This window comes from Schistocerca serialis, chromosome 1, assembly GCF_023864345.2.
Source record: "Schistocerca serialis cubense isolate TAMUIC-IGC-003099 chromosome 1, iqSchSeri2.2, whole genome shotgun sequence".
NCBI classification, from domain to species: Eukaryota; Metazoa; Arthropoda; class Insecta; order Orthoptera; family Acrididae; genus Schistocerca; species Schistocerca serialis.
Genome location: NC_064638.1, coordinates 917,589,691 through 917,601,823, shown reverse-complemented (window position 1 = coordinate 917,601,823; position 12,133 = coordinate 917,589,691). Strand labels below are relative to the sequence as shown.

General features: G+C 37.7%; 1 protein-coding gene across 7 annotated transcripts in view; it reads left to right on the top strand.

The window, feature by feature from the left end:
* The window catches only part of LOC126412234 (kinesin-like protein Klp61F), a 298,109-nt gene extending 286,565 nt beyond the window's left edge, over window positions 1-11,544 (top strand). For all 7 annotated transcript variants that reach the window (XM_050081728.1, XM_050081745.1, XM_050081762.1 and 4 more), the window contains one exon: window positions 11,225-11,544. In XM_050081728.1, the coding sequence (XP_049937685.1) occupies window positions 11,225-11,242 (18 nt within the window). In that variant the 3' untranslated portion in view covers window positions 11,243-11,544. The remainder of the gene's footprint in view (window positions 1-11,224) is intronic.
* The last annotated feature ends 589 nt before the right edge of the window (window positions 11,545-12,133 follow it).

Sequence of the window (12,133 nt, the reverse complement as noted above, 5' to 3'; positions counted from 1 at the left end):
CATAGCAGAGCGCTCCCAGGAAATATCATCTGTACTGTAGTATTATCAATACTAGCATTACTATATATGGTGAACTCTCCTATGGGTCATTTCCATGTCAAGTAACCTAAGGATCCCCACTCAACCGTCTCCAAGTGTGATGCAATTTTTGCAAGATGCCTCTACAGGTCTCGTGTGCAGCCATTACAGCTTTACAAATAATATGATGGGGCCACTAGCCTGGCTTATGTAAAAGCCAGTTTTCCATGTCATGACAGACACAAATAAATCACCAAGTTTGCTTTACTGTTGCTTATGTTGTAAGGGGACTCCCATCATGAAATTTGGGAATTCTACTCAAATTCTTGGGCATAACAGCCTAGCTGCTGAACATGTGTCCAATGTACAACAGATTTATCATAATTTTCTCTCAAAGTAACTCACAATTCTTTTCATGATAAATTTGGATCATGTTTTGGCAGATGATAGAATGATTTTTTTGCTGCTAATTTTTTCATCATGTGCAAGTAGCCAACATGTCATAAAACTGTGCAAATGGCTTCTAGATTAGTCATATAATTACTGAGTTCTTCAGTATGAAATAATGAAGAACCTAGAGTAGAATAATGATAACATAATAAAGGGATAGATTGCTACGTATCATATAGAAGTAACACATGAGTTGCAGACAGGTGCAACACTACCACACCCTGCACTCCGACATGTACAGTCCATAAACCCAAATAGCCAAGATGCCCATTATGGCGAGTTATTGTGCTCCCAGTGAGAGAATCTCTGCTCCTGTGGACCAGTACCTTCAGCCTGTTACCCACAACCTAACCCCCCCCCCCCCCCCCCCCCCCCCCTCTTTTTATAAAAGACACCAACCATTTCATCCACCGTCTTTCTACAGTTCCTGTTCCTTTACTACACAGCACCCTGCTGATCACTGTTGATGCCACCTTCCTCTATTTTAACATCCCTAATTTCCATGGTCCTGCTGCTACTGAACACTTACTTTCCCAACTGGCTCCAAACTCACAACCTCCTTCGTGGTCATAGTGACCAACTATATGTTCTCCCACAAACACATCTATGGTAGAGCAGTGGGCACCCACATGTCACTGTCCTATGCCAACCTATTCTTTGGCCATCTTGAGTAATTGTTCCTAACCATCCAGAATCCCAAACCCCTCACCTGGTTCATATTCATTGCTGCCATTTTCATGATCTGGACTGAGCAAGAGGACACTATCAAATTCCTCCAGAACCTCAGAACCTTCTCCGCCATTCATTTCAGCTGGTCGTCCTCAGCACAAAAAGCTGCTGTCCATGATGTTGACCTCCACCTGCAAGACAGCTACATCGTGCCTCCATCCATGTCAAACCTACCAACCACCAGAATTACCTCCACTTTGACAGGTGCCACCCATTCCATACTGAGAGGAGGAGGAGATAAGTGTTTAACGTCCTGTCGACAAGAAGGTCGTTAGAGATGGAGCACAAGCTCAGATTAGGGAAGGATGGGGAAGGAAACCGGCCATGCCCTTTCAAAGATATCGTCCTGGCATTTGCCTGAAACAGTTTAGGGAAATCACAGAAAACCTAAATCAGGATGGCTGGAGATGAGTTTGAATCATCCTCCTGAATGCGAGTCCAGTGTGCTAACCATTGTGCCACCTTTCTCAGTCTGTTCTGAGAAGCCCCTTCCATTCAGCCGAACCATCTGTAACCATCACATATATAGTGGCGAGCAGTCCATCTCCAAACACACCATGGGTCTCACTGAGGCCTTTCCATACCAAAATTACACTCCGAACCTTGTACAAAAACAGATATTCCGTGCCTTGTCTCTCCAGTCACCTACCAGCTCCCACATCCCCACCATCCAGCCACAAAGGACACTCTCCCCGTGACTCGGATCCACCCTGGACTGGAATAACTAAATCACAATCGCCACCAGGGTTTCAACTATTTCTCATCATGCCCTGAAATGAGGAATATCTGTCCCACCCCTCCCATAGTGGTATTCCGCCACCCACCAAACATACACAATATTGTTATCCATCCCTACTCCACTACTGTTCCCAAGCCCCTGCCTTATGGTCCGCAATTGATATAGATGCAAGCCCTATTCCATACATCCTCCTGCTACCACCTACTCCAGTCTGGTCACAGATGCCACCTATTGCAATAAAGGCTGGTCTATCTGTGAAACCAGTTATGTGATCTACAAACTAAGCTGCAACCACTGTACTACTTTCTATGTGAAAGTAGCAGCTAACAGGCTGTCTGTCTGCGTGAATGACAACTGACAGTCTGTGACCAAGAGACAACTGGACCACTCAGTTTCTGAGCATGCTGATCAACACAACATGCTTCACTTCAGTGACTGCTTCACAGCATGCACCATTGGAATCCTTCCTACCAGCACTAGCTTTTTTGAATTTTGCAAGTGGGCAGTCCACCCTGTAACCCCTTGGCCTGAACCTTTGCTAGTCCCTGTTCTTCACCCACCGGTAACCTTCCCTGCTCCCAGTCCAGCACCACACAGTCTTTTTCCCCTCATCTGCATCTCTCATTCCCTCTCCTCCCCCACAAACTTCCCAATTACACTCGGGGGCAACCCCAACTCCCACCTCTCCCCTCCCCATCATGTCCCTGCATGCTGCCAAAAACAGCAGTACATCTTCCCTACACTGCTATCCCTCACCTTCCCTGCCATAGCTGCCTCCTTATCCCCACCACCCACAGATTCTTCTTCCATCAGGCACCGATAATGTGCTCAGTATAGACTTAGTGGCCTGAGATAGTGGTCATATGTATGTGAGTTGTGCTTGTGTCAATGTATGTGTGTTTTCTGTTTTAGAGAAAGACCTTTTGGCCTAAAGCTCAAACATATAGCAGTCTGTTTGTTGTGCCTGTCTGCAATTCGACGTTTCCTCTATATGCTGAGTAGCAAACTACCCTTGTCATAATATTGTCATTATCCAAGAATAAAGTCAATTCAAATAATTTTTTCATCAATTTTGTCTAATTTTAAAAAGGCTATATTTTGAAAGGGTCACCTTAGATTTGATTTTTCTTTCCAGCATTGAAAAGAGCTCATTTTGTTTGATCAGGACAAGTTTGTTTCATTTGTTAGACAAACCAGTAAATAATGAAGTTCAAAATGTCCTGTGGTGACTATTTTGAACAAAGAATGTGTGGACTTTTTGAATCTGAGTGTTTGAAAATTATGTAAAATCTGTTAAAGCTGCTTCTAGTTGCCTCTTATTTTCATAAAATGAAAATTATATCGCTCAGCCTATGATGCTGAAAAACATTTATTGTTTCTCACTATTTTGGAATTCATCATGATACTTTTCACCATCTGTGAACACACAATTATTATTATTGTTGTTATTATTATTATTATCAGTATTATTTTACATGTGCCATTTATGCATTGAAAGAAAGTCAAGTAGAAGTTAGAATCAGACTGTAGCTTCACAGACTTTCAATTCAACATTTCATTGCAGTGTAGCATTGATTTTGCAGATATTTCTGCAAATCACATGACATTTGCATCTCGAAAAGGATTCAGAAAAGTAAAAGAATTTTCAGCAGAGCAACAACAATTACTTAAAAGAAGAATGAATTACTGTCCTGCTGAAAATATTCAAATCTTTTTATCACGTAGCATTGCTTTAGATAGGTATAAACTGCTGTAAAAGTACTGTTCTTATCCTTTTGATGTAAAGAGCAATATGAAACCTGCTGAGAAATTGTGCCCACAATATTGAAAACTGAAAACAATTTGGGGGGGGGGGGGGGGGGGGGATGTAACAGAAGCCAGCCTCACAGTCAGAAGATGAAACAGAGGAAGTACATCCATCAGAATCACTGAATCGCTCAAGACAAACCTAACTGGTACAAAGATCTCTCCTCTGAAATTTCACATGGTGTCAATGAGCAACTTCATATGTCATTCAAAAAATGAAATTGAAGTAGCAATTAAACATGAGTTTGCTGTTGCTAGGGGCTTTGATCCAAAAGATTTTGAAACACTTAACATAAGTAAAGTATGTCCTGATGGTGTCATACACTACTGTCACAGTGAGATGTGAGGAAGTGTGGCCATTTAGCGTTTCAGAGCTATAGCATGTACACACGACCATCTTTTACTGGAGGCACCCACATCATTTTTAACTACCATAAAGATTTTATACTTGACATACAAGTTGTTTGATGAAGTTGTGTGCAATATATGCCACTGATGATGGGATGTATCCCAAATACCAGTCTGACAAATAAATACTTTTGAAGTGCAACTAATGTAATATAAGATACCTTTTATTATGAATTCATATACTATGTCTTACATGTATTTGATGAGCATTGCTAATATTGTAGGATAATTTTGTTGTATGTTTCATTGTCATTTAATTCAACATGCTACACTTTATGTAACTAAATTCCCATGTTATTGTTCCATTAGCAATGTCACAGGGAACTATAAGTTGAGTTGACAGTAACTCAGTCTTACTAAGATCAGGATCAGTGTGGAGAACATTTTCTTTTGTGTATATGTATTATGTATTTTTGTTTTGGTGACAGTCTAGATGTTGTTGAGGATTTCCTCACAATCTATAAACGGAACAAAAAAGATGTTTATGTATGTTGGTAGCCCCTTTCCCCTTTCATGAATGTATCCTGGAATTTTTTCTAGCAGTTAGAAATTCATATGTGCGCAAAGGCTTGCCAGATGTGAGAGTCATGGTGAGTTTGCTTGCACTTTGTGTTACGTACTAAATTGTAGACTACCTTAAAACTATCAGTTTTCTGATGGATTTGATGTGACCTAGCATGAATTACTTTCCTGTGCCAACCTTTTCATCTCAGATTAATGCTTGCACCCTACATCCTCAATTATTTGTTTGATGCATTCCATCCTGTGTTTTCCCCTACGATTTTTACCCATTACAGCTCCTTAAAGTGCCATGTAAGTTATTCTTTGACATCTTGCATGTGACCTGTCATACTGTTCCTTCTTCATGCCAGTATTTTCTGTATGTTTCTCTCCTTGCCAGTTCTGTGAAGAACCGCCTCATTTCTTATGTTATCAGTCCACCTCAGTGTCAATATCCTTCTACAGCACCACATCTCAGGTACTTCAATTCTCTTCTCTTCCAGGTTTCTAACAGTTCATGACTGACTTCCATACAATGCTATAGTCCAAATGCACATCTTAAGAAATTTCTTCCTCAGATTAAGACAAAATTTTGAAACTAGTAGAATTCTTCTTCCAAGGAAAACCCACTTTGGTTGAATTTATCTACTTTTTATATCCTTAATTTGGTTGTCATGTTATTTTACTTTCCAGATACCAGAATTCCTTTACTTTGGTGCCCCAATTCTGATGTTGAATTTATCACTAATCTCACTTCTGTTAGTCATCATTACTTTTGTTTTTCTTCATTTTATCCTTAGTCCATAGTGGTTGCTCATTAGACTCAATATTCTCATCAGGCCCTGCAATTCTTCCTTACTTTACAGAAAATAACAATACCATCAGTAAATTTTATCTTTGGTATCCTTTCACTCTGTATTTTGATCCCACTCCTCAATCTTTTTTTGTTTAAATCATTACTTTTTCGATTTATCAACTGAACAGCAGGTACGAAAGACTACATCCCTGTCATATATTTTTTGTAATTCGAATGCTTAATACATTGTCTTCTATTCTTATTGTTCCCTCATGGTTCTTGTTGCCACAGTAGAGTGCATGTAGGTGTCTGTATGATTGTGAGTGTGAATGAGTCTAATATTGTTGGAAAAAGAGCTAGTGCTCAAAAGCTACTTTGGATGCTATTTTCTGTTATGTGTTACTGTACTCCACGCATTGATCTGCTATAGGCGAGTGGTTGCCTTTCCCTTATTTTCTTGAGAAATTCTAACATGTTGCACCATTTTATATTGTCAAATGCTTTTTTTTTTTTTTAGATAAATAAACCCTACGAAGGTGTGTTGATGTTTTTAAGTGCATTTACATTTTCTAAATGCAAACTGATCAGTATTTAAAATTTTCTAAATTTTCTTTTCCACTCTTCTATAAAATATTTTTGTCAGTAATTTGGGTGCATAATCCATTAAAGTCATTGTACAATACTTCTTGCACTTTGCTGCCCTTGTTATGTATGGGGTTGCGTGGATGATATTTTTCTGAAACACTGTGGGTATGTCACCAGTCTCATAGATTCTACTAACCAACTTGAGTAGTAATTTGATTGCCTCTTTCCCCAGTGATTTTAGAAATTATGAAGGAATATTATCTGTGCTGTTGTCTTATTTAATAGCAAGTCTTCTAAACCTCTATTACACTTACATTATAGAAAAATTTCGTACTACTACTTTTGGATCTCATGCTTGAGAAAGGCCTATTTTGTTTTATCTAGCAAACAGTGACAAAATAGACGTAATCAGATCGAGAAACCACACCAGTTTTGTGCACTATTTGTATTAAAAGCTTTTTCGGTATTAGACAACGACATTTCAGTTTTTCCTGTAGCTAAACGTTTGACAAACTTCGTTGAGGTTCTAGATTCTTTCGCGGAAAGGAAAGCGTACCATTTAAAGCTGTAGCAAGAATAGAGAGAAAAAAGCGCTAGGACCTAAGGATTGAAGAAATGTGTACTGTCTTGTGTGTCTCTTGTCTTTACTGGTTTAATGTATTCTGTATTTAATTTTATGCTACACAAATCAGCAAGGTATTGGCTTAGAGGCAATAAAGAGTGCAAATTTTGTGAAGAGTACCTGTTGTCCCGGTTACAAATAATCCCACCCAGTGTTAATTGTGAGCCCTTTTTTTAAGAGGGGCAGAATGTCAAACAGGCCGACTGGAAGCAGGAGAGGCATCCCAGGACATTTTAATTTCCACTGTTCTGAATATAGTTTGATGGCATCCATTACAAAATATACACGTTCAATTCCACAGAGCAAAAAACAGTGACGTGCGGTAGAAGAATGCTGTGTGAAGAGGCATGGCACTGCACTTTGGCACACTTAGGACCTAATAACATTTCTTACATTTCCATGAACATATATGCTTTATGTATCAGATTCTTCAGAAAAATGTGCACTACAAAATGAGCATATATTTGGAAAGTCGAATTTTGTAAATTGTTGAGATGCTATCTCAAACGCTCGAGCGAGGGGGGGAATGGAGGTACCACTATCTAGGATTGCCCTGGTTCGGAAATTTCGTAGATCCGGGAGTGATGCGCAGAGCAGTCTGAGTTATAATGGGGATGTGGGTAGTGTCCACGTGGCCCGTATTTACAATTAGTGATTTTGCTGTTTCCTCTGCATTTACTGCTCTCATGTCAAATGAAAACAAAACGGAATTCTTTGGCCGGGAGCCTTCAAGTGAATTAAAATACTTTAACATAATTATGGAAGACTAAAATATGTTATTAGTTTCAGATTTTATTTCATTTCCACCTTTCCGACAGTCAAGCATTAATCGCCTTGCAGAATAGTGAAGTTATTTTTGTCGGTTTGCTGAAGAAATTTTTTTCGCAGAGGCAGTCAATTTATTTGAAACGAAGTGTTTAAGTACACATTATTGGCTAGTTTCGACTGCTCGCTGCATTTCAAGCACACGTTTTCATCTTCTAGCACGTATGGCATTGTGCCATAATAAAGAACCAAATATGAAATAATACAGTACTGGTACTCCAAGAGAATTTGTATCCAGAAAACCACACTGAAAAGCTTAATATCAGGTCAAGGCCTACTTCATTGGGAATCTGGACATACAAGTGTTCATTTTAGTACGGTTCACAAAATTTGAGTATCCTCTGGTGTCTTGTTTCTTTTATGACATATGATAGATCTTTTAATGTTTCACACGTATGAACATACGGGCTTCCTACGTCTTTGTAGCTGTGCAAGTGCGGTGACACCTGTTATCTAGCGCTCTCTGGCAACTGCTGAAATGAACCTATTGCTAACAGGTTGCTGGAAAATATTGGGAATGGTGGTTTGAAAAGCATTACTAACAAAATATACTTCCTTTTATGCAAAATGAACTATGTGCGAGAATGTATGATGAGTTTCTTAATCTCAGAGCATTTGAATCTCATTTAAAAAACAGCTCTTTGATGACAAGCCATTTAGAAGAATTTAGAGCCCAGAATATCAGGCATTTATGTCGTTATTAAAAATTTAATTGGCACATTTGTGTGATATGTGTTAAAGTGTAACATGTGCAAAAAATGTCAACATTATAAATGAAAGCTGTGCTTTTCTTGTAGCAACACTATGTATATGAATTTAAACCATTAACTTTTGCTGTTTGTGTGTTCGCGCTACTTAACAGGGATGTTGCTATTGGCTGTCTACATCACGTGTCCTATGCTCTGAATATCCACTGTCATCAACTGGCAAGATCACATGACGTGAGCCATGATTATCTTACGAAAGTGCATTGCAATCTCAATTTCAATGCTTCGGAAAGTAACATGGTGATGTTTGGTGGAATTCGAGTTTATACTTTCTTAGTATGAAAATACGCAGCTTACATATTGCAGCATGTCAAAGATCTTTTCAAAATATATTTTTTTCCCGTGAGTTTCATTTTATAAAGTTCCGGGAAATTCTGCGCTGGTGTATAAAACCATAACCGTTCAAAAGTTGATACGTTTTACAGTTCTGAGGGAAAGTATAATGTCACTTAAATCACCCGAGAGAAAGTGCATTTTTAACCGGGAAATCCATGAAAAATCCAGGAATTTTTTATCCTTGTTCGCGTATACACCCTGTACTACAGCTCAAAATGGACATTTCTTATGAAATGTAAGTAATCCAACTCGCTAAATGAAAAGTTTTGTGAAATAAGTTGTGATAAATCTTTAGCTGAGAACTTCTCATGTAAGCTTTCAAATTCATTACTGTTCACAATTCCAAGTTTTGAACTGCCACTGCTTTTAGCTTCAGATGGCAGTGAAACTATTTTAATGTAAATATTGGTTTTTCCCTGCAGCAACTATAATTTACCTTTTATGGGACCGTGAGCTGATAAATCAATTTCTTGCAGTAACAGCTGCTCTGGGACACTCTGTAAGACTTCCAGTGTTTGTACGAGTGCTGGAATTTTCATTTAGGTTTCAAACCTGAAAGTAACCTGAAGGTATTAGATTAAATGAAGACAGTAGGCTGCATTAAAATTTGATTTCTACAAATGTAATTTCTCTCCAACATATTGTGTAATATGAATCATATTCATTTAGTAAATGATGACTGATAAGTGTCGCAGAGAAGATATTGTCAAGCTATGCCCCAAATATGAGTAGTCTGCAGCTTTTCTATTATGTAACTGTTGCTATGGAATTTCTTCCTCTTCGTCATAATTTTCTTCCAGGAGTCAATACAACAACAAATTGCTGTCACTAATTTGAGAAATTTGCACGAACTGTTCACGGCTGAGTTGAAGACTACTTGCACATAGTCCAGTCAGGCAGTGCACAAGGTGCCAGTGTGCTCAAATAAAATGCTTTAACTTCTGTTTTCTCTATACTGTAGTTAGAAGTGGTTTTCCTTCCAGTTTTAAAAACGATTTCAACATGTTAGCTACATATGTATAACCTAAAATGAACCAATGTGAAGTAGCCAGCAACCACATTTTTCACAGAAAACCCTTCAAATTTTTTGCCGCAATGTAATTGGAAATTTGTGTGCCATATAGTTTCCTCAGAATAGAATGAGAGGTATTATATACAGTAGTGTAGAAATTTAGAATAAGTATTTTTTATAGTTTAATAAGCTTTTATTGTTTACAGCAAGTAAATTGGAAAACTCATTTTACTCATGTACAGCTGGCTGTGAGTCGCCTCATGGGACCCATTCATTATTTTGCTGTGCGGTCTTTTCTCTTACTAATGCTGATTACATATTTCTGACTTTAACAGTACATCGAACAACTATTTACTTGTATGTTAGGTCAACAGCTTAAGTGCACAATCAATACAATAAACAAAACAGATCCGTTCGCCTTTGGCTTTAGAGCCTCGTGTTTACTTGTTCTCCTCCCAGTCTTTTTGAATTGTACATCCTCCTCTTGAGAATTCTGAACAGTGTATTCACTGTTACTAGCTAAAATTTATTGCTGAAATCAGTTACTGAATTACATACTGGGTATCCTCATATACTTTTCTAACCCCTCATCTGTTGGCGACCTCAGCATGTGTCCCTGAATATTTTGTTGCCACTGTCAATTATCATTGAACTGTTTACAGTAACTCACCCCCCTTTGCTACCCTCCTATTCACGATAAACCATACTTCTATTAGACCATTTTCTAGTTGTGTTATATTACCCTACATTTGTCTGACCAGAAAGCCTTATCTTCTTCCCACATCTCTCTGGTTTACCCCCTAGTAGATCTAGACTGAGCCTTTGCATTTCTGATTTTCAGATCTAACTTTGCTACTACATTCACACTTCTGACATTTAACACTCCAATTCATAACATGTTACCCTTTCATTGGTTGTACAGTCTCTTTCTCACGGTCAGTGCTCCTTTGGCTGTACCCTACTTCAGATATGAATAGGGGCTAATCCATGATATTTTTCAAATGGCAAGATCATCATTACATCTCTTCACTTACATGCCACATGTCCTGTGGATATATATAGTGTATATTCACCTGTTCAGTATAGTAGTTTTGACTGCCATCTCCGCCCTCTTTGACAGGGCAATTGGTGAGGGTGAATATTTGTACTGGAAATCTTCAGTCTCCATTGATATAATTTGTATTCAGAATTTAAGCAGTGATTAGGATTAAACCCAATACCCAGGATGTTTCAATTATTAGTCAAAGATATTTCTCAAAGACCATGGTAACAACTGACTAGGTGAACCGAAATACTACTTGAAATATGACAATGGCATACTGCTTCCAATATGTCAACGTACAGTATACACTTTCAGTTGAATATTGCTTGACTTTTTATTTCAAAACATAAAAAGTTAAATACCATTTTCTTGTTATTTCTGTTCAGAAGAAAAATAAAAAGTATCATTTAGGAAGACCATAGTGGCGTCAAGAATGTCATAAAAAGAAAAATACTCGATTATTTATAATTAGTTGTATGTTGGTAGTGTATGAGGTGGTGTTATTTTATAAGACGTGTTGTTTCATAAAACACAATGAAAAAATTATTTAATATCATGATATTTCATGCGTCTTGTATGTGATTCTAGGCAAACCTTGTCATATGAATCATCCCTGAAGATATAACCACAGGCCACCAATATTTTACACTGAAATGAAAACACAAAGGGTACTTGCAGTGCTTTTGTGTGCAGTTATTTCACTTTAGAGAAAATAGTAATAAACAGAATAGGAGGCTCAAGGGTGCCTCATAAGCACTCTAAAAGCTCACATTTTCAGAACTGCAAATATGTAATTTTTGTATATTTTAAGAACTTAAGTTTTTTGAACTTATTATACTTGTCTTCTAATTGATGTTAAAAACTTAAGATATTTTCTTTATCTAATAAATGATATGTACTATTGTGAATACATTTGTAGAAATTTGATGTTTTGGGGTATATCAATAAAAATGTTATACCTTCCAACCTCCCTACCTTCCTTTTATAGTTTAATTTTGCAGTGATCAGGCATTGGTCTGGAATAGTTAACACAGAGAACATGAATTGTTGCTAAGAGAGCTTGACCATATTGCCTAATAGGAACAAGTGTCTCTTCACTTTATGAATATTAATGTTCCTCAGACTGAAGTGAAGAAATGTTGCTTTAAAGGATAATAGTACAGGCCATTCTACTTCATTTACTGACTCCAAAAACAACACTCTTTCTTACAATGCCTAACCCAGCCACATTTGTCTTAATAGTTAAAAAGTTTTCCACATTCACATTGAAGGCTGCAACTGTATTGCTCTTCCAAATTAATCTTTCAGGTGGTAAGTGTCCACAATAAACTTTTTATAACTGTTCACATTATAAAATTTTTCACCAATGAAAGCTGCTGACAGACAATGATGAGCTGTTTCATCCACTGATTTCATATGCAGTTATACGCCCTATAAACCATACCATTACTCACTACTGCCCTCACAAACAGTGTAATATTTTCAAATTCATAAATC